Source organism: Chinchilla lanigera, unplaced genomic scaffold (genome assembly GCF_000276665.1).
Source record: "Chinchilla lanigera isolate Chin_1 unplaced genomic scaffold, ChiLan1.0 scaffold00016, whole genome shotgun sequence".
In the NCBI taxonomy this organism is placed as follows: Eukaryota; Metazoa; Chordata; class Mammalia; order Rodentia; family Chinchillidae; genus Chinchilla; species Chinchilla lanigera.
Window position 1 is genome coordinate 6,787,341 of NW_004955417.1, and position 23,394 is coordinate 6,810,734.

The 23,394-nt window shown below is 37.3% G+C and overlaps 1 protein-coding gene across 1 annotated transcript in view; it reads right to left on the minus strand.

Moving 5' to 3' along the window:
• Positions 1-23,394, minus strand: part of LOC106148204 — a gene marked incomplete at its 5' end in the record, with an annotated part of 41,579 nt that extends 18,185 nt beyond the window's left edge. Inside the window, 3 exon segments of the mRNA XM_013512754.1 lie at positions 18,863-18,932; positions 21,729-21,783; positions 23,136-23,394. Of these exon segments, the coding sequence (XP_013368208.1) occupies positions 18,863-18,932; positions 21,729-21,783; positions 23,136-23,394 (384 nt within the window).

Sequence of the window (23,394 nt, forward strand, 5' to 3'; positions counted from 1 at the left end):
TAAAAATAAAACTATTAAAGGGTAGTTTATTTATTGTATATAAACACTTTTATTGTGAAAATTTGAAAACATTCACAAAAATACAGAGAATATGGTTGTTACGGTTTGTGTCTGGATGTGCCCCTAAAGCCTTATGCGGTCCTGCGGAGCCGGCTTTTTGAAGACGGCTTGTTAAACCCGGACCTCTTGTTTTCATGCCCTCAGCTCAGGAAACACAGTATTTCCAGCTCGACTCAGCAGGGGTTCACTTTGTGAACATCCAGAGCCTGTGCAAGAAGAGGCATAGCCGCGTACAATAGAAGGGAGGAAAACAGGTTTGCTCCCCCCTTTTTCTGCTGCCCTGAACTGTTGCCCCCTCAGGCCACCCTGCTTTAGAGCCAGCTGACTATGGACTGAAACCTGTACAAACTGTGAGCTAAACAAACCTTTCCTCCCTTAACTTGTGGGTGTCAGGTATTTTGTCTCAGCAAGGAGAAAAGTGACTAACACAGTGCTGAACCACCATTATTTGACTTCAATAGTTGCTAATATTTTGCCAATTTTATTTCATCCATTTCCCTCTCACACTTTTTGTGGCTGAAGTTTTTAAGGAAAACCTTATTTAGTCATGTATTTATTAAGTAAGTATCAACACTGTACTTAGAGTATTTGGAAATAAGCAATTGTATTTTAAAATGTCTATTTATCAGTATTTGTCAATTTACAATATACATGAGATTAATGCATTTTATTGAATCTAAAATGTACATTTCTTAAAAAGATAAGTATGACATTTCCTCTCTCCTAAATAGCTTTTCAAGGGGGCTGGGGATTTAGCTCAGTGGCACAGCGCCTGCCTGGCAAGCACAAGGTTGTGAGTTTGATTCCTGGTACTGGAAAAAAACACCCCCCCCAAAAAAAAAAACAAAAACAAATAGCTTTTCAAAATACTACATTTAAAATTATTTTAATTTTATGTAAGCATAAATTATATTAAAAGAAAATATAATATTTTGCCATGATAGAGACTTGATAGGATTGTAGTTCTACTCTCCCTGCTCTACAATTCTGAAATGCAAAAATTCTGAACATGAAATTTTTTTCATAATTTTGATGTAAACTTATTACAGAGCAAACACTCCATGGGGTTTCCATTTCTTTGGATATGTTAAGGTTTTTATCATTGCTATAAGAATAAATTTTAGAATACAATAGAATATTCAAACTAGAATGTCTATTTTGAATAAATATAAATAAATTCCGAGGAAAAAAAAACAAAGCTAAAGAAAGCTGCTTTTTACATATTGGCTTTATAACCATATGTCTGGGTGAATGCTTTTATTACTTATCATTTATTAATTCACTTGGTTTTGCTATGTCAACATTAATATAATCTAATAATAATGTTTTGCCCATTCTTTTCAGGATTTTAACCTATTCTTTTTATTTTATTTTGTTGACTAGAACTTCCAGAAAAATGTTGAATAGCATTTATAGTAGTGTACATCTCCATCTTATTTCTGAATTTGTGATGTTACACCTTTCAGGATCTTTCTTGCTGAAAATTTTGTTACAGATGGTGTCCATTTATAGCTTGTGAAGCTCTGTGTTTCAGAAATTACCAATAAATTTTGAATTTAATTTTAAAAATAAAATGCTAAAAGGAACTTAATGGAAATTAAAGTCTGCCTAAAATGATGTGAAATTATTTACGTGCTTTATTTCACTTTATATGAATATTTATATATTTTGAGACAAAAACATTAATATGTTTGGTGCTGCTCAGACCTTGTTTTTATGTGCGTGATAAAAGATTTTTTTTTTTTTTTTTTTTTTTTGGTTTTTCTCCGGTACTGGGAACCGAACTCACGACCTTGCGCTTGCCAGGCAGGCGCTTTTGCCACTGAGCTAAATCCCCAGCCCCGATAAAAGATTTTTTTTAAAAAAGCCTCTGAAACATAACCTCTAGAGTTTCAGATTAGGGGCTCTAGATCTGTATTAATTTATCTTATCTGATTTATTTGCAGAGAAATCACATATTTCTTAAATTTACTTTTTCACTGATACATAAAAACAAAAGTCATACGTATTATTAGGTACCATGTGATATATATATATATATATATTGATGTAAACTTATCCTGCTCTTCAAACATTCCCAGGTATTTTTGTAGAAAATATTCACAATTCTTTGTTTTAGCTTTGTAAACATACACCACATTACTGTTATCTATAGTCCCCCACTGTGCAATACAGCAGAACTTCTTGCTCTTATTTAATTGTAACTTAGTACAGTGGCCACTGATCAGCTTTTCCCCATCTCAACCTGGTAACTTTCATTCTCTCAGCTCTGGTAACTACCATGCTACTCTCAACTTCTCTGAGACCCATTTTTTTTTTTTTTTTAGATCCCACGTCTGAATGAGATCATGTGGTACTTGTCTTTCTGTGTCTGGTTTATTTACCTTAACAAAATAATCTCCAGTTCCATCCATATTGTCTCAAATGACAAGATTTCATCCTTTTTCTTATGGCTGAATAGTATGCTCTTGTGTAAATGGGCTGCATTTTCTTTATATATTTATCAGTTGATGGATACTTAGGTGTTTCTATTTCTTGGCTATTGTGAAAATTAATACAAAAAACTTAGGAGTACAGTCATCTCCTTAACAAACTGACTTCATTTCCTTTGGGTATACACTCAGTAGGAGGACTGCTGAATTATTAAGTACTTCTGCATTTGTTTTATTTTGCTTTGCTTTGAGACAAGTTCTGATATTTAGTCCATACTGGCCTTGAACTTGCAATCCTCCTGCCAGACATCCGTGAACACTAAATTACAGGTGTGTGCCACCATGTGGGGCCCTCCTTTTATTTTCTGAGAAACTTTTACTGTTTTCCTCAATGACTAAACTAATTTATATTTTCAAAAGATATGTTCAAGGGTTCTGTTGCCTACACATCTTTGTCAACATTTGCTCATCTTTTTGATAAGGAGCATTCTGATTGACATAAAATGGTATCTCATTGTGGTTTGGGAACTAGTTATGTTGAGCATTTTTTCATATACCTATTGGCCTTCTGTATGTCTTCTCTTGAGAAATGGTTATTTGGGTTTATTGCCCATTTTTTAGTTGCTTTTTTTTTTTGCTGTTTTACTATTGAGTTCTCAGTATTAACCCTCAGATGTGTAATTTGCTATTATCTCCCATTTGGTAAATTGCCTCTTCACTTTATTGTTTTTTTGCTGTGTTGATTCCCATTCATTTATTTTTGTTTTTATTACCTGTTTTGTTGGGGGGGGTCTTGTCCAAAAAAAGAAATCTTTGCCCATTGGAATTCCATTCCAGTGGCCTGAAGCAGTTCCTTTCTGTCTTACATTTAATTCTTTACTCAATTTTGATTTGATTTTTGTAACTGGTGAAAGACACGGGTCTAGTTTTATTCTTCTACATGTGGCTGTCACATTTTCCCAGGAATTCTGCATTTTAGTCCATTTACTGCATTATTTAATTGCAGTGGGTGGTCTATTCTGTTAATGTACTATAACATAGAGCCAATAAGCACAATGTTCATATGGCTGAGGGCTACAGACACAGAGAAAACTATGTTTATACATAAAAATATCAGAGTCTTAAATAAAACTCAGCTAGCACATAACAAATTTTTTGCTTTGGAATTAATTTATTTTCTCCAAAACAGTCAAATGCCAAAAGCTTGCATTTATTATTAGACACATTTATGTCTGGAAATAACTGTGATGGTTAAGCTTGTCAGCTTGATTTGCTTGAGAGCTGGGAGAAGATTAGTAAACCACACTTCTGGAATGTCTGGATGGGTCATGGAGGCATGACCTTGGGGTGCCTGTACTCCTCCTCTCTGGTACTGTTAGTCTGCTGTGATTCCAGGCCACCCCAAACTAAGCAACTTTTCTCCACAATGCTCTTTTACCATGTGTCTCTTTCTTGGACCCTGCTGATCAAGGACTGAATCCTCAGAAACCATGTGTCAAATAAACCAATCCTCCCTTTAACTATAGAGTATCAGGTATGGGCTGGGGATATAGCTCAGTAGCACAAGCGCCTGCCTGGCAAGTGCAAGGTCCTGAGTTCAATTCGTGGTACCAAAAAAAAGAGTGTCAGGTATGTTATTCTAGCAACAAAATATTGACCAATACAATAACTGACTGATAACTGATAAAATAACTAAACTAACCCCATATTGGAAATTTTAATCATATTTACTACTCCTCAAATTCTACCTGCCTTTATATCCCTCATACTCCCCAAGCCCTACAGTCCTCATCTCATATAATATAAATGGAATGACAGCCAAAGTAGACAATGAAGTATAATTTGTCCTTTACAAAACAATGGACAAGTTCCACAGGAAGTTTTCAAATTGTCTTTCTCACATTTTGACTCTTGCAAACATCTATTTATACAATCTTTTAAGTCTCAATTATTCAATGTAATATGTAAGAAGAACCAAAACTGTAGTGCATGTCAAAAGTGAAGTCAGAGAAGAAAGCATATGAATAAACAAGGAATCATTTAAAATTCATTTAACAATTAGTATAACACTAAAAGTAGCAAAAACTAAATAACAGGGCCAGGGATGTAGCTCAGAGGCACAGTACCTGCCCAGCAAGTGCAAGGTCCTGAGTTTGATTCCTGGTACAAAAAAAATAAAATAAAATAAAAACTACTTATAGTAGAATGGATTTTTTGCATTGTTTTTTAGATGTCTAAAAAGTCAACCCTAGGTCTTAATAATTACATAACTATGGCATTATATTCACCAAAATACTTAAAATTTAGATAGTTTTACTATCAGAATGCTAACCAGAAGTTTAAAACTTTGAAGGAAATGTAAGATAAGGTTGTATCTTCTCCTTTGATTAGCAGATCTGGTTATTATTTTAATTAAATTAATTTCTTGTCTTAGAATTGTTGCAAATGACTGAATAGGCATGAGCTTTCTGTCACAATTACAAAATACGTGACACAGGGTACATATGAAGTTTGTTTTGTCTCATGTTTCTGGAGGTGCATGTCCAGGACTGGGTAATACCGTTGCTTTGGGCTTCTGGTGGGGGTTATCTTCTTTAAGGGTATGTCCCCAGTGACCTAAGGACCTTCCACTAGGCTCTCCATCTTAAAGGTCTCCAGCATCTCCCAATATTGCCTTCCTGGGAGCAAATCCTTTAAATAAGTGCCCTTTGGGGCACACGTATCCTAATCACAGCAGCATGGGAACAAGAAGGGAAAGACAATTGGCCCGTCCTCTTTGTCTTGTCTAATGTTATGGCTATTTTTAATAGATTTTTCTATTATTCATATACTCACTGCTGTACTACTTTTTTACTAGGATCTACTGCTTCTAGCCCTAGTTCACACTCTGAACTTTCTTCACTCTCATGACTGATTGATCTCTCCCTAACATTTAGCCCTAATCCACGGCACAGCAGGAACCACCGTAATAAGAACTGTCAGGGCCGATGTAGGAGTAACCATTGACTTAAAAAAGGAACAAAACCAAATAAAAAACAGAGAAGCAGACCATATGCCAATACAGTATCAACTCAAAAGCATAACCAAACTCTTGATTTGCAGCACCATCTGTCACTTCTTAGATCCACCCCAGTATGGACCAAGAAATAAAGGAGATCCAGCTCAGTGCTCACCTACCTAGTTTTGTCCTAAAACATACACTTTTTAAAGAGCTGTAAAAAGAAAATCAGCACTGAAAGTCCCATTAGTAATAAAAGGAAATACTGACATGTCATCTTCAAAAGAAGATGTCACAGTTCTTTAAAAGAATATTCTTTAAAAGAATATCTCACAATCGCTAGAGCTATATTCTTCAAACAATAAAAAATGATTTCCTATACTGAACAACTTTCTAAGGTAGGCAAATCAGGGGAAGAAAGGCAGAAATTGAGATAATGTGTGACTTGTCCAGCCATACATGCCTGGGTGGGATTAGAAGTGTTTTTGCTGTATAGAGGTTTAGTGTGTGAACTGAAGATCCAGATTTTTGAAGGTTTGAATCTTGATTTCACCATTTCTAAGCTATACAACATTGGGAAAATAATTTAACTTTACTGTGCTATATACTTAACTATATAATTTGACTCAGTTTCCATAGGGATTAGTTTTAGGACGCTTTGGATACCCAAATCTGTAGATGTTTACATCTTTTATATAAAATGGTATAGTACTTGCACATAAGCTATGAAATCCTCCTACATGCTTTAAATCAGTGATGGTGAACCTTTTGGAGACTGAGTGCCAAACTACAACCCAAAACTCATTTATCTCAAAATGCCAACACTACAACTAAACCTGAATGGTGAGCTTTCAGTTTAGAAAAAAACAACTACAGTAATATTTTTTGTCTTAAAAGAAAAACACAATGGCACACATACTACAGGTTTGCCCCCGTTGCCTTAAATCATCTCTAGATTACTTAAAATACCTAATACTTAAAATACCTAGTATAAATAGGTAGCTTGCAAACAATATAAGGGAGGGAAAGACGCTTGCTCTTTCAGCTGCCATTCCTCCTTTTGCTCTTGTTGCTCTTGCTGTTTTCTGCTGCCATGAACTGTTGCCCTCTGCCGTGTGCCACTCTGCCCTGGAGCCAGCGGAATGTGGACTGAAACCTTCACAAACTGTGAGCTAAATAAATCTTTCCTTCCTTAATTGTGGGTGTCAGGTATTTTGGCCCAGCAAAGAGAGAAAAGTAACCAAGACATCCCATTACCAACTATATTTCTAAATTTTCATTTAGATCATTTTATTGTCAACCTAGAGATATAGTCATTAAGCCCTGTCTTATTTACACAATTATGAGGTTGATTTTTCCAAAAATATAAAGGAAATGTGGTTCTTAAATATTTTTTAGTTTTTTTTCTAGCTTGTGTTTCTATATATACATTTTCAGATCAGATTAGTTTTTCCTAACTTCTGCAGAAAGTAAAACATTGTGTCCTCTAGTTATTTAATTCATTTCAAGAATATTTGATTCCGGATAAAGAACTTGTTTTTCTGATAGGGAACCACTTACCTTATCTGAACTCACTATTAAAACACTGCCCAGCTGTGGTTTAATAGCATCTGTGAAAGTATGGCATCCACCAGAACACAGCTTGGTTTGCTTTTTCCTCTTTCTTTTGAAGAACTTTTTGAAAGACTACAGCCATATTTGGAGAGAAGGAACAACACTGAAATAGATACTGGCCCACGAACTTTAAACTTTTTCCACAGAAAATTGGATTTGATACAAAAAGACGTCAATGTTGTACCAACTCAAACTTGCATGGCATTGGGGATAAACACACACGTGAGTGCACATGCACACACACACATGCACAAGGACACATGCAAGTATAGAATGGAATTTTCCCAGTGTAAATATTTAAGTTCCTAAATTCCATGTTTTATGTGTAAATTTTCAATAGGAAGGAATACAATTAAATATGCTAAGATATAAAAATTTGGGAATACTGTTAGGAAACTATTATTATTTTCAAAAAATATTTAAAGAGGGGCTGGGGATTTAGCTCAGTGGCACAGCACCTGCCTGGCAAGTGCAAGGTCGTGAGTTCGATTCCCGGTACCAGAAAAAAAAAAAAATTTAAAGAAAGCAGGATTTTAAAAGTGAATGTATGTGTGTAAATATCTATCATGTATTTCTATCAGTATATATGTTTATTATAGAAAGGAATACACAAAATATTAAGTGGTTATATTTTGTGGTATGATTCTCATAACTCATTTTCAAGACAGTGTTACTGCTTCACAAATTTCTGCACTATCTTTACTACACCAGTGAATATTAAAAAGAAACTAGTTGAATTTACTTATATAGGGAACTTCTGATAATGAATTTATATCCAGAACCTAGAGAATTCTTACAACTCAGTAATAAAAAGTAACCCAATAAAATGGGCAAAGGGTACGAATAAGCACGTCACTAAAGATGATACATGAATTTCAAATAAACAAAAAGATGAGTGATGTTAATCACTCATGAAAAGCTAATAAAACCACAATGAAATGCCACTACACATTATCAGTTGTCTAAAATTAAAGACTGAAAACACCAAGTGTAGATAAGAATACAGAGCAAACGAAATACTCAGGCATTCCTGGTGATATAGTCACTTTGGAAACGAGTTTGGCAATTTCTTAAGTTAACTCTTGCTTTATGGCTCAGCAATCCCGTAAGACCTGTATCACAAAGATCTGTATGCAAATGTTGGAAGAAGTTTTGTTTTTTAAATTCTGTCCATGATAACTCCAAAATGAAAACAACTCTAGGGTCTATTAACTGGTAAACAGATTGTGGTAGTTCATACTGTACTGAGTAATAAAAGGAAGGGTATTTCAGGGAAAGAGAGCAGCTGGCACAAAGGCTCAAGATAAGAAATAGCTTGCTGTATTGACACAATTACTAGAATTTCAGGGTCATTAAAATTTTTATAAGATAAGCAGCAGTTAAAATAAATTACATACATTGCATGCTATGCTGAGACTTAAGATTTAGGTTCTTAATGATTCCAATTTCTAAATTAGATATACACTGCATTAGACAAACAGGCGCACACTGAAATAAATTCAGAACACTTGTTCAGTAGTGCACGCACTGACATACTGTCACGGAATCCAAACCTGTGCAGGTATTCCAGGGAGTGCAAAGCAAGGAAGTGAACAGTGACACCTATTAAATTTTTCCAGAGGGTGTGATTTAAATGCATTGGCCAGAACAGATCCACAAATGTGCTTCCATACAGTTTCTGTATGTCTGCAGGAGATGCACAGTTTTTTTTTCAATGTTCAAATGAACACACTATTACAAAGAAGTAGTGACTGTACTGCTATTATAAAAAATATGATACCTTCCCAAGCAATCAAAGGACTATTTTGATTTCTGTTCCAGCTTACTAATCATTGCCCCATATTATTTATTCCTTCTTAATTTCTGGAAGTCCTGGGATATTTCCAGGATACTGATAAACATGAACGAAGAGTGTCCTGACCAACAGACTTCACTATAATTTCCCTGAGCACAAACAGGAGTCATAAGGGGCAGAACATTCCATGAAATGGAAAAACCTTAGCCACTGACCTTGCTTCTGAAGTTACAAGGACGCTTATTGTCTGTGTAGGCTCTTGAGTAGAAAAAACATAAAAAGTACTATTGTGAATAAAAGAACATAATATACTGTGTCAAGGTAAATAAAATCTTAACTCTATCTTACTTCATGTTTGGCTGTAAAGTATATCTTCACAAGACAAAACCAAGAAATGTAACACAAATGAAAAACAGTTTATAGACCATCTTCAATTTAAGAAAGTAAAACGTTTTGTTGAACAAAGCCCATCAGGATGGGTCAGTCATCAGAAGGATCCAGATGGAAATATAAAGTAAGAAGAAGCTGGATCATCATCACAGCCGAAAAGTTGGGGCCAATAAAGCAGAAGAGGTATGGGAGGCAGTCAGCTGAACTGTTCCCAGAAAGCCAACTTACAAAAACGAAGGCTTACTGCCAGCTCCTGCCTTTCGCCAAGTGCACTTTTGCAGTCCTAAGCGCTCTGCCTGGGCCTGTAGCATCCAAGTGCAGTAACCAGAGACCATGTTGGAAGAAAAGGATCTATTTAATCAACAACAAGTAGGGGACAATGAATCTGCTCCAACAGGCTTTAACTCTTTCTCTAAAAGCATATAACCCACTTGGACTCATTTAATTTGTGGCTGTGCCATGTTTGTTCAAACTCAGCACATGTGGATTCTGCCTGATTTGTTCACCTAGAACCACCTTGTGTCCCAATTCTGCTAACTAGAATTCTAGTGCAGGACAAAACTCTAGCACTCACTTTGACTTACTTCAGATTTTAAAACAGCCATACTTTGCTCCATGTGTTGGTGTTATTTCCAGTTAGTTTTCCTGGTACTTCAGTCCATTTGGAACTTTCTCAGCTTTTGCTAGTTTCACTGTTATCCAATGGAATCCTGACTTTGATCAGTAAATAATTAGATGTAAACTCTATTGCTAAAGTAGTTTTACTGGCAGTAATACGATCCCCAAAAATAATTATGATGCTACCTGTAGTGAATTCAAGTTAAAAGAAAAAAAAAAAGAATTATTTCACTATACCCTGGAATGATAAAATTAAGAAAACGGGCAATATAAGATTCAGCCAGCAATTTTAAGGTGAAAATTAAAAAAGGAAAAATTATTTACTCACCATCTTTCTATTCATGATACAAATAATTACAATGATAAAATGAGCACAATTAAAACTTAGAAGAAGTAATAAAACGATGAAAGATCACAAAGACTTACATATTCATTAAATCCATAAATTTTAAGGTAACACATTAATAGAAGCTGATATTAGAAGGACTTTCTTCCCAATATAAACACATGGACCAAACACAATAATGGGAGATTCAGATATACTGTCAAGCTAGAGATGGACAGGTAAGTCCCAGGACTTCCAGAAATTAAGAAGGAATAAATAATATGGGGCAGTGATTAGTAAGCTGGAACAGAAATTAAAATAGCTGACACTGTAGGGTGAGAATATATGTGCTAGATTAATAGAGAGAGCACTGTTTTATACCTGCTACTCCAAAGTAATGAATAATAATGTGCTTTTTTTTCAATTTCTAAAGTACTTTGATATAGAGGATAACTTACAAGGTCGTCTTAGCTAATGGGCATTTTAAAACTAGAGATTATACTCAGTAGTAGTACATCAGGATACTGATAAACATGAATGAAGAATGTCCTGACCAACAGACCTAACTATAATTTCCCCGAGCATAAGCAGGAGTCATAAGGGGCAAATATTCCATGAAATGGAAAAACCTTAGCCACTGACCTTGCTTCTGAAATTGCAAGGACGCTTATTGTCTGTGTAGGCTCTTGAGTAGAAAAAACATCACTCACAGGAAGCCAGCACCCTAGCCCGTGCATAGCTGTGGAATCCACATTCATTCTGTCTGCTTGGCTCAAATTATCCTATGCCAACATGTTTGTATTATAACTGATTCAGATATGTATGGCAAAACCCATTCAATTTAGGCAGAGGCAAATGGAAAACTGCCCCGTGGTTAAGATTTAACATCCTGTGTACATAGTACACACCTCCTGCTGGAGATGATTTTACAGTTGTACATTATAATTTGTTTGACGAAATGAATCACTGTGAGAAAGTATCAGAAGACACAACAAATACGAGAACTTGTACATCAAAGTCTAGAAAAATGAAAGCCTAGTTATAAAGATATTTTGAAATAAATATTTATAGAATGGAAGGAATATGAATCATAATGAGAGAACAAGGCAGTATTTTAAATAAGAGCATACAAATTTATAGGAGCCAAATAGAACCCTTTTGCAAATACAGTATATAATCATAAAAGACAGTGCACAGAGTTCCAATCTCTTTTCTTTTATTAGTTTATCTAAAGCTCTGGTATCCTGTGTTATGTAACTCTGGAAATTAACTCTTGCAAACATAGAATTTTGTTTGTAAGAGTTAATTTCCAGAAGCAGCAAAGAAGATTAATTTTTCCTCTTGAAATTACACATGCAATCCTAGATATGTTTTTCATAGTTCTTTGAAATTTTATTTCAAACTTCAGTTTTGAATTCTGTATGCCACACTAAATGAGTGTTCACTGATTTCTATGATAGTCCATAAATTAATGTAAAATGCATACAAATTAGCATATTCCTTGGAAATCCTACAAAAGATTGCCAATATCAGATATTCTAGTTATAATAAACAGGAAATTAATTAGTGAAATAATTATTTTAACTATGTTATAATTGGTCATATTCTGAAAATTTAAGAAATAACTACTTATTTTTAAAGAGAATATGTGTAAGATTCATAAGAATCTGTTTCTATAATTTCTATACTAGGAACAAGTTATTCTAGTAATACAAAATATCTGGTAATATCTGTATTACCTAAGTGCAAGTTATCTTACTATAAAATAATTTTACAATTTAGAATGTTTTAAATGTCAAGGAAACAACTCTTCTTGTACTATAGAAACATATGAATAATAAATTATATATGGTGGAAAGGATAATCTAATCTGTGGTATATTTGACACTCAAGTGTTTTTCGTTTTTTAATTCTCTGGAAATAAGTGCAAAATAGCTGTGGATATTCAATAGGAAAGGATTCAAAAAGTTAGTGTTACTTGTTAAGTATCTCTTGTGACTCAGATCCAAGTTTATAAACAATGTAGCAATGGTGATACATACTATATACATAAAAAAAACTCCTATGTCATAAAATCCTTTTATTGATTGGAGAGATTAGTCCTTTAAAACTAAAAGAGAATAAACTTAAAGCAAAATAACAAAATACAGTTAAAATGGAAAAATGAGCAGTGCCATCATGAAAAGATCTTTTTCGCTAATATAAACTTAAAATTCTGAAGGCTCAAGTGAGAAATGAGTCCTTTTCCAAAAATATTTTGCCATGTATCTTAACATTTTCCCGGATTTAATAGGCAAATATGAACTGAAGATGATTAGTTAGAAAAAATATTTATAGTTGTATTGATTTTAAGCTTTTTTGACAGATAAAATAGATTAAGGGAAGGTAATGTATATTGCAATATGCTGCTCAGATAGGTTTACATAGCATGAACAAAGTAGCAACATTTAAATCAAACTGATTTATTAAAAAAGCTAAAATCATTTTTTATAGTCAGTACTCTCAAATACTTGGCTAAGTTATTATCACCATCACAAATATAATGTGCTTGTGGTATTAAATTAGTACTTAATTAGAATAAACTAAAATAAATGTCTGTGTAAATTAATTGAATTTTTTTGTTTTTTGTTTTTTTCCAGTACCAAGAATCAAACTCACGACCTCACGCTTGCCAGGCAGGCGCTGTGCTGCTGAGCTAAATCCCCAGCCCCTAAATTAGTTGAATTGATTAAATTATTCCTACTTTTATAATGATTGTAATATAAAAGGCTTAATTCGGTGAGATATTAAAATTTCACCATATTCTTATGAATGCAAGAGTTGAATATGAAAATACACAGTGACATGACCATACATAAAAATAGAATTCTGAGCAAATACCCTGCATCTTGCCCACGAAATCAGTCATCTCATTTATAATAAACATCTGTGGAAGACAGCCTGATACAGTACAAGTCAGACTTACAGGAAGTCAAGTTGCTATCTCTAGTGACAATCCAGGAAGCTAAACTTAATAACTTCTATAACAATCAGTCCCAAATGGTTAGGATTTGATTAGGAACTGCCAGCCCCTTGGTTTTTGTCCCCAGTTCCAATTTAGAGCCAACTAAAGAAGCCCAGGAACCAATCACATAACCAACTATTCAATATTGGTTCTAGTTCGCTTGCCTATGGTTTTCCCATGCCAACAGCCTCCAGTCAGGGCCCACCGGAAGCCTTCCTCTCTTCTGTCTGCCTTGAGTCTCTGCCAAATTGCAAATGGTGCCCACTGATTCCCTTGCCATCTCAAGGTAAAGAAAAAATATGCTTTGCTTTTCTCATTTATTTAAATGTCCTTCTTTATTTCCACAAACCCACCAATCTATCAGAAAATACTGTTAAGTACAGAATTTCATAAAAAGCTACTAGCTAATAGTGACTAAGCCCTTATTCTGAACTATGAACGTTTTAAGTGTTTTACATGGATAATACAATTTTACAATAAATACAATGATACACACTGAAATTGGTACCAATAATATGTTTGTTTATTAACATTAAGATTAAGAGACGTTTAAGTGAATAACTAGTTGATACTCAGGTAATAAGTAGTAAAGCAAGGGTTAAAATAAAGACAATCTGATTCCAAAGAGGTAACACAACCACTATACCAAATTCAGGCTGAGATCTATAGACATCTATGTTTTAGCATCTCTCCCAAGAAAACCTTTTATTTCAAGCTCACAACTGGTAACAAAATACTGTATAAAAGAAGAGAACTTCGAATTCATTTATTCCTATCTCTTTCTTTTATAGATTATGTAAGTGAGGCTTAGCAGAGGGAAATAACTTGCCTGATATTACACATCTAGTTAACAGATAAAGGAAGGGTTAAAGCCCAGTCTGACTTGCAGCCCAGATATCCAGCAGGCTTCACTAGGAGACAAAACATTTGCCAGGGAAGATTTATAATGCTACAAAGACTTTATATAACAGTGTAATGCTAGCACATTCCAAACTCATATTTCTAATATGGCTAAGTACCTATCTTTTATAATGAGCTAAATATTATTTAGGAGGCCACTGAAGTTCAACAAACATTTACTGAGTGCTCACTGGTGTTAGACATTTCAGACACTTAAATTTCATTAGTGAATAAAATGAAAACACTTTCTTACTGGCTTATATTCTAGTGAGAGGAAAAAACACAAACACAATAGATATATATGCAGGCAAACTGTATGTCAGAAAATGGCAGGTACTATAATAAAACTGAGAAAGTCAGTGGTAGTGGGAGAGCTATTTTGAAACACAAAAGGCAGGTTTCACTTTTTGTTTTGTTTTGTTTTATTTTTGTCTTTTTGAGACAGGGTCTCACCATGCAGTTCAGGCTGGCCTTGAGTTCACTTTGTAGCCCAGGCTGGTCTCAAACTCACAATGATACTCCTGCTTCAGCCTCCCAAGTGCTGGGATTACAGGTATGTGCCATCATGCCCAGCCCAGGTTTCACTTTTAAATGCAAAGCTGGAGTAAACCTCATTCAGATGTGAGAGTTAACCCTATGTACATGGTGGAAATGTTCTAGGCAGAGGAACAAACAAAATCCTAGGGGACAGACTAACAATGGATGAGGTATTAGAATTGTAAAGTGTGTGTGTAGGGGGGGTGTTTAACCACTGGATTAACTTCATCCACGAAATAAAAGTTATATATTTTCTATTTACACCATAAATATGCCATAACTTAAGAGGCCATAACTATGCTATATGGCTGAGGAAGTTAGTGTTGTTTTTTCCGAGATTTTTAACTATATCACAAATATCAGAACAAAAATGTTTGATAAACTGGTTTGACACTTTGTTTTGCTATGTAAATCAATTAAGTAGAAATTATGTCATCTATAACACCATATATTTATGCCAAAACTATACTCCATATTTACTATATTACTACAGTGAGAGTGAACCTTTTAGAGCTCTCAGCCTGCTGTGACACGTGTGCCATAGATTTCCCACCACTAATATATTTTGCCACATATTTGTAGTGTAATTTATGCCATCACTGTAATAATATGGTAAATATGGAGTATAATTTTGGCCTAAATATATGGTGTTCTATATGACATAATTTCTGTTTAATTGATTGATATAGCAAAACAGTGTCAAGGATGTGACTGTAGCTCTTCGGCAAATGTTAACTGTATTACAAATATCAGAATGAAAAAGTTTGACAATGTGGTTTTGATACAGGAAAATAAAAACTCCCAACCTGAATGTTATCTGGGACGAGTTCGTGTTCTCTAAAATCAAAGAATGAATTTCAGGAACAGCGGAGGTTAAGAGCAGAATATATTTATTGAGGGAAAGAAAAGAATGCTTCTGTCCAAGAGAGGGACAGAAGGGGGGCCCAAAGAGGGTTACCCAAGACTCTGTCTTTTCTAGGACTTTTATTGAGCAAAACCACGAGGTGAGGTGGGTCCAAGGTAGGGGAAAAATGGACAAAACTATGGTCAGCCGGTAAGACTTGTTCAGGTAAAATTGATTAAACCGGGATCAGATGGGGAAGTGAGTCACTTAGCAAGCGGGCATGAATACAGAACAGGAGCTTTTCCTGTAAGAGGTTGGGTCAAGGACTCTTCAAGGTGATTGCTACCTATTTAGAATATCAATCCCTGATGTCTATCCCTAGGAAGGTATGTGGGTGTATTTGTTTAGTCTTTGGTTTTGAGATCCGGCCCAAAGCAAGTACCACCTCTACATTTGTAAGGTATCTTGTCTTCCATATTGGCTCCTTCAAGAACCTGGCCCTGTCTGACTGCCTATATTTCTATCCAACTCAGCTGCCTATAACAGTTTGACACGTTGTTTCGCCAATTCAATCAATCGTACAGAAATTGCATGTGGGTTGTATACTACTGATCTGAAATTGTGGGTCTGAAGTTTCTTCCTCCGGGATTTTGTTTTTTTACTTAATTTGTAGTGGTGGGAGTGGGGTAAGGGGTGAGGGAGGATCTGGTATCTGGGCACTGGCATTTTTCAAAAGCTCCCTGGGTGATATTATACACGGCCATGGTTGAGAAGTAGTACTCTGGTACATGTGAAAAGGGATTTTATTTATTCTCATTCCTGCTCCTAAGTAATCTGTTCAATATGCTTATCATCGCTGCTCTACTCTTACTGCTATCTGGAACTCTGAAACCACAGACCCTCTTTGAAGAAGTCTGGGGACCTCTCCTATCCACCTCATTAGAAAGGAAAATTGGAGCCACATCTCTCTTTTAGTGCCTCACTTATACTGTCCCCACAATACAGATTGTGAATGCCAGAAACCTGAAGATTTGTGTTAGAGAATGAAAACGTAAGAGGAATAATGAGAAAAAGGGTAGCAACATATTTGTTGTCAAATTTGCTGAATACCAAATTTGAAAAGCAGTATTTAGTTCTAAGTTCTAGCATTATCAGGATGGAAAATATCCTACTTCCCCAAATCTTCAGTAAAGTCCATTTCATTTTTATGTGCCCCTCACACATATTTGTTACATGAGTAAATAAACTAATCTGGGCTGAATGCAAAAAGCAACGTCCCAACCCATGTTTTCCAAACCCTTCCAACTGTGTTTCTAGAAACAATCACTGCTCATTGTTTGTAGTGCTTTTTCTATCTGTATATAATGTGCCTATGCTAATTCTTGATATATCAGTGTTAGATCTTGCATACCTACTGTCAGGAAAGATAAGGGTTTGGGTGTTTTTTTTGGTTTTTTTTTTTTGAGACAGGGTCTTGCTATGTAGTTTACGCTGGCCTTGAGCTCATTTTGTAGCCCAGGCTGGTCTGGGAAATGATCCTCCTGCCTCAGCCTCCTGAGTGCTGGCATCACAGGCATGCGCCACCACGCCTGGCTGGAAGATAAGGATTTAACTACACCCAAGTCTTCCCTACTTGCAACATCTAATAAATGATTTCACTGTTGTTATCTCAAATTACATTTGTGATCTTAAATACTATATTTAAAAACAGATTTTGCATTTCAACTCTAAGCAGTTAGACAAGGATTTTATATACCAGATCCTTCTAGCTCAGTTGTTCTCTTTTACATTACAGTGCTAAACATTTACAACCTGTACTACAACCATAGTTAAGTGATTTTTACTTGTCTAGAGTTGGCTTCTGTCTACAGGGGCAGTGTAAATCTGAAAATCAGTACCTTCCCCCTCTCCCCACCAGGCAGTTACTACAGCTCTGCAGTCTTTCAATCTGGATAGGCCTCCTGCTATATAACCATCACTCTGAGTCTGGCCTTCATTTCCTTTTCTGAATTAGTTCCACTGTTTCATAGGTAGAACCTGCTCCAATTTCTTGGATAATCCCCATAGTTGATGGACTGTATTCTCAAAGAACATCCTAAAGTAGTAACAATAATTATTGATTAGGAAGTAAAGCTTTCTAGGTTTGTTTTTCATTTTGCCTCCATGTTGTTGATATACTTGAGTTGGGATAGAATTCCAGGTTTAAAGCACTATCCCTTCAGAAGTTTTAAAACACTGTCTCTTAATACTCAATCCTGTTGAGGAGAAATCTGTTGCCAAACTCATTCCTTTAGTTAGGACCTGAATGTGCACTGGGAAACTCAGAGTTTTCTCTTTATTCTTGCTATTCTTTTATTTCATGTGTGTGTTTTCTTTTTCCCTACTCAGCATTCAGGAGGGCTTTCACATCTGCACACTCATGTCTCCCTTAATTTGTCTACAAGTCGACAAACTTGCTGCTAAATAGGTTTTCATCCAACTATTTTCTTTCTCAGTTTCTGGAACTTTTATTCTGATACTAAAAAGTTATATTAATTCTTATGACTTATTTTCTGTCCTATGTTGTTTTTTTCCACTTCCTTTTTTCTAATCTTGCTGTAATGTAATAGTGCCTACAGATTGATCTTATAATAAGCAATGAGACAGAAAAAAAAAATCTCTCATAGCTAATGTTCATCTCTTCTGCTTAGTTCAAGGCTGACCCCGTTAGTCCTCTGGGTTTACTGTTCTCTGACTGCTTGGATTCACTGCTACCATAGGCCAAGATTAATGTTTTGTGTTGGGTGTTGTCTTACTTTCTTGTTACTGAGACACAATACTTGATACAGCTTAAAGGAGAAAAGGTTTATTTTGGCAAAGTTTTTTTTTTTTTTCCCGGTACTGGGAATCAAACTCACGATCTTACACTTGCCAGGCAGGCGCTGTGCCGCTGAGCTAAATCCCCAGCCCCTATATTAGCTAAGTTTGTAGAGGTTTCAGTTCATAGTAAACTGGCTCCAGCACAGGGCAGCACGGCAGAGAACTGCTCATGGCAGGGCAAGCACGCAAGAAGCAGAGGTTAAGGGAGCAAAGGGGGATAGCTCCTTCCACTTACTGGTATCAGGCTCCCATGATCCAGTCGCCTCCCAAAAGCTCTTGAGGCTTTGTGGGAGCAGCAAGGCATACATGACAGGCATACAGCAGTGAACAAAGGAAGTTCCTTACTTTGTAGTAGAGGGAAGCAAAATTTTATAAAATTAAAATATTGCATGCAGGCATAATTCTGGAGACAGCAGCTGCAGTGGTAGCTTTCTGACTTGGAAGGGAACTTGTTCACAGATGGGCAGCAGTTCCCTTGTAACTTACTCTTGCAGTGCAACTTTGTAAACTGTCCCAAGTCCTTCCTCTATCATGTTCCTTCAGCAGTCCTGTGACTCTGTAAAACAAATATTAGCCCCAAAGAAATTCTGTTCATCCTTAGATCAGCTAACGTAAATTCCATGAACTCTGTTCTGTGCAACTGAATCTGACTGCTACAACCTTCACCTAAGTAAATTGTATTTTTTAGTGGAAAGTCCCCTTGGTATTTTTCTTTGTCCCTTAAGATCAAACTGCAGCAGCAAACCTCATTTGAAGAAACCAACACAGCTACCATCCCCGATTTTGTATGTAAACAGGGAAGCATTCCTACTATTTGCCATCTAGGTAGAGAACTGAATTGATGCAATGAGAATTCCAAGCTCTCAGTATTTTACTGTAACCAGCAAGTATTAATGGTCTGTGAAAAATGACCCTGAAAGATAGCTGAGCTTCCCAAAGTTTCAAGTTAACAAAGATGTAACCTTTTCTAGAATGTTTTGTCTTGTTTGTTTGTTTTCCGGTACTGGGAATTGAACTCACAACCTCGAGCTTGCCAGGCAGGCACTGGGCCACTAAGCTAAATCCTCAGCCCCTCTAGAATGTTTTCTAAAAGTCTTAGTCTTTTTTTTTAGTCTTTTTTTGAGACAGGGTCTCACTATACAGTTCAGGCTGGCCTTGAGCTCATGTTATAGCCCTGGTTGGCCTCAAACTCGAAACAATCCTCCTGCCTCAGCCTCCCAAGTGCTGGGATTACAGGTGTGCACCACCATGCCTGGTAATTAGTCTCTTAGTCTTACAACAAATTACTAGCTTTTCTGACATGGCCCATTGACAGAGTTTATGAAACACAACAGTTTATTTTGAATAGCTGACATTAAAAGTATTTGCCAGGTGTAGTGGCACATGCCTGTAAATCCAGTACCTTGGGAGGCTGAAACAGGAGGATCACAAGTTCCAAGCCAGCCAGGGAAATTTAGCAACTAAGTGAGACTCGTCTCAAAATACAAAAAGAATTTTTTAAAAAAGACTATGGGTATAGTTCAATTTGAAGGCCCTGGGTTTAAACCCTAGCACTACACAGGCTGTGCACACACACATTGCACTCATAATTTGTTTCTAGAAAATGCAAAAACACATTGTCTTCGCTTGGGCTACCACAACAAAATACCGTAGGCTAGGTAACTTAAACAACAGAAATTTGTTTTCTCACAAACTAGATATAAATTAGACTATCAGCTGATTTGGTTCCTGGTGAGGGTCTCTTCCCAGCATGCTCTTTTATGCTGTGCCCTCCACTGAGGAGTGTGAGCTCTGGTGTCTCTTCCTCTTCTTCTAAGGCACAGATTGTTACTGATTAGGACCCCATCCTTACAGCCTCATTTTGTTACAGCACAGTGGATCTGAGAGATTCTGTGTTCCTGTGTGTGGCAATGAATTGCAAAGCATATACTCAGGGGGGAAGGAAAAGCAGCAACTTTTATTGAAGACCAGAAACAAACGAATGGATGACAGAAAAGGAACAATTCACATCATGCAGACAATCAGGCTCTTGGGCTCAAGAGTGAGAAGGATTAAAAAAAAAAAAAAAAGAGTGAGAAGGGAAAAAAGGGCTTGCATACGCTTTGGTCTGGGGTTATACAGAATGCTCCTAAGGTAGCGTTGGAGTTCCAGTGAGCGGAGGGGAGTGACTTCCTCAGTCCCCAACATCCTATCTGTACTAACTCCACCTTAACTACTTCCTTATGGGCTGTATCTCCAAGTATAGTCACACTGGAGGCTGGGGCTTCAACATACAAATCTAGAGGAACACAATTCAGTTCACAGCACATACTTTTTAGAATTTGTTTTTAGAAAATGTAAAAATATTTTACAATATTAGCGATAGTAAGAAAAATGACATTTACTTGTTCACTAATTTGAGCTGTGTATGGTGATGCTTTTAAACATTTTCTCATCCTCAAAACCAGTGAATTACAGTCTATGACCCTCATGTTACAGGCCTGGAAATAACGGCCAGAGATACCGAGTACTGTACCCAGGTCACACAGCTGGCATAGTGAAACTCCAGTACAGACATCCTCTGAGCCCCTACATTACAATTTAATATATAAAATGCTGGCACATTATAGAATAGTAAGAGTAAGAATGTTAGGTAAGAATTCTACAACCAGGGGACCCTGCAGACTCAGAAGGTACCATGAATGCTGCCTTAAGCTACACATACCGTATTGTACGTACTGTATTGGGGGCACTTTGTGAAAGGAGTGCTGAGCTCTTGAAGTGCAAGTGAGAAGGGCGCTGGGGATTACACACTGATTGACACAATCTCTGACAGAGTCTGTTTCCTTATCACCTCAGTGACCTTGGTTTTTAAATTTAAGTAAGATTTCACCTACGACTTCAAAATTAAAATGTGAGAATTCTGGTATGTCCCATTTACCATTGGAAAAATCCTGTATGGTTGCTGTGACCTAGTTTAATCAAAAACCATTATCAAATGTAAATTATGATAAGCACACTCGCAAGGTTAAGTACAAACCAGATGAAGCCCAAAACGTGACATGCCCACTTCATTACCTGTTCTGAAAATACCGCAGGAAAACTCAAAATGAAAACAAGGCCATAAAGGAAAAATGTGTGACAGAACCCTTGTGAACATTCTTTCAGTGTCAATTACTAAACTCTGCCCCGGACTGGATTGGTCAACTACGTGTGAAAAATTGAGCTCCTTTAAAATGATAATGATACAAATGTTAAGGGAAAAGTTATTCCCCGGATTCAATCTCAGAACCAACATGAAAATAAGGTAAACTTGTTAGGCTGTTCAAAGAGGAGCCCGGTAGTTAACTATGGTGTCAGGGTGATAACTTACTGTACAGGGAAGAGCCACTCTGGGTGTGGGTGGCGCCAACCAATAGGCTTCTGGCCTGGATGGAATAAAAAGGGAAGTAGGAAGTCTGGCTTCTGCATCTCTGGAGCAGCTCCCCTGTGCCCGTTGCCTTTGGATGTCCCTCTCCAGCCTTCCAATGCCCGCCCTTCCACACGGCGAACGGTGAGGACTCTGACGCGACTGACAGGACTTGGACTTCTGCCGGGCTCCTCCAGCGCCCCAGCGCCCAGGCAGCGCTTCTGTACTCTCCCACAGCTGACTCTGGAAGCCGCCACTGTAAGCCTACCTTGTAATTTTTTTTTAAGTAAGAGTAGGAAAATTTACTAGAGAAAAGGGATGAGGAATAGAAATAGCTCCTGAGAAAGAGGAAGGGTCCCGAATGGTTTGCCCGTAAATTCTTTATATGGTATTTATATCTGTGTATTCTGTTCCTCTAGTAACCATAACTGAGGAGAAAAACAGATTTAAAAAAAAATGGTGAATACACAGTACTCTTAGATTGAATAATCCTAGAGGTAAATTGAGTCCTACAATTCTCCTTACCTGGCTCAGAATTTAAAATATGTGCGAATTCCAAGCGTGTGCAACAACACTCAGCAAACCTTGGGGTTTTTTTTTTGGTTTGTTTGTTTGTTTTGTCTTTTTGACACAGGGTCTCACTATGCAGTTCAGGCTGGCCCTGAGCTCACTTTGTAGCCCAGGCTGGCCTTTAACTCGCAATGATCCTCCTGCCTCTGCTTCCCGAGTGCTGGGATCACAGGCGTGCGCCACCACATCCGGCCTCACACATTATGGTTTTTTTGTTGTTCTTTTTTGTTGTTGTTGTTGTTTGGGTTTTTTTTTTTTCCGGTACTGGGAATCGAACTCACGACCTTGCGCTTGCCCGGCAGACTCTGTGCCGCTGAGGTAAACCCCCAACCCCACAGATTATGTTTTTAAAACTGTATTTAAAAGCGGGGCGCGGTGGCGTTCTTCTGTAATCCCAGTACTCTGGGAAGCCGAGGCAGGCAAATTCCAGCCCAGCCTGCCTGGGCAATCTAGCAATTTAGGGAGACCTTGTCTCTAAAACAAAAGCAAAACTACAAAGAAAACCACCTCACACCATACATTATAAACATATCAATCTTATATTTTTAACACCCCAAATAATGAGGGGGGTAGGAAGTTGGAAAGGTCGCTGTAGGACAGTATGCAATCAATCCCTCCTAGTTGTCCGCCCCTGCAGCTCCTGTGCCCCTCTTTCAATTTCTGACAAATGGGGACACTCACTATCAGGATCCTTCTAACTCCCGGTTGCATCACAGTCGGCCGCGTTCCTGCCGCTCCCCTCCCCCGCAGGGCTGGGGTCAGAGGAGCTGACACTCGGGCGGGTGTCTGAGAGCCACTTACTCAGAGGAGGGGAGCTGACCCCTCCAGGAAGCCGGACTTCCCCAGCCTGAACCTGTGAGTGGGGCCCGGGCGCCCGAGGTTTGCGGAGTGATGCAGGCTCCAGGGCTAGCACGGAGAGCTGCGTTACGCCGGGCTCCCGGGGGCGGGATGTTCGGGCTTCCCGGGAACTTCGGCGGGGTCGCGGGAGCAGGACGACCTCCTGCCGGGGTCCCGCAGGCCCGGAGCCTGGCACCCCCTGTCCCGCGCCCCGCCGAAACCC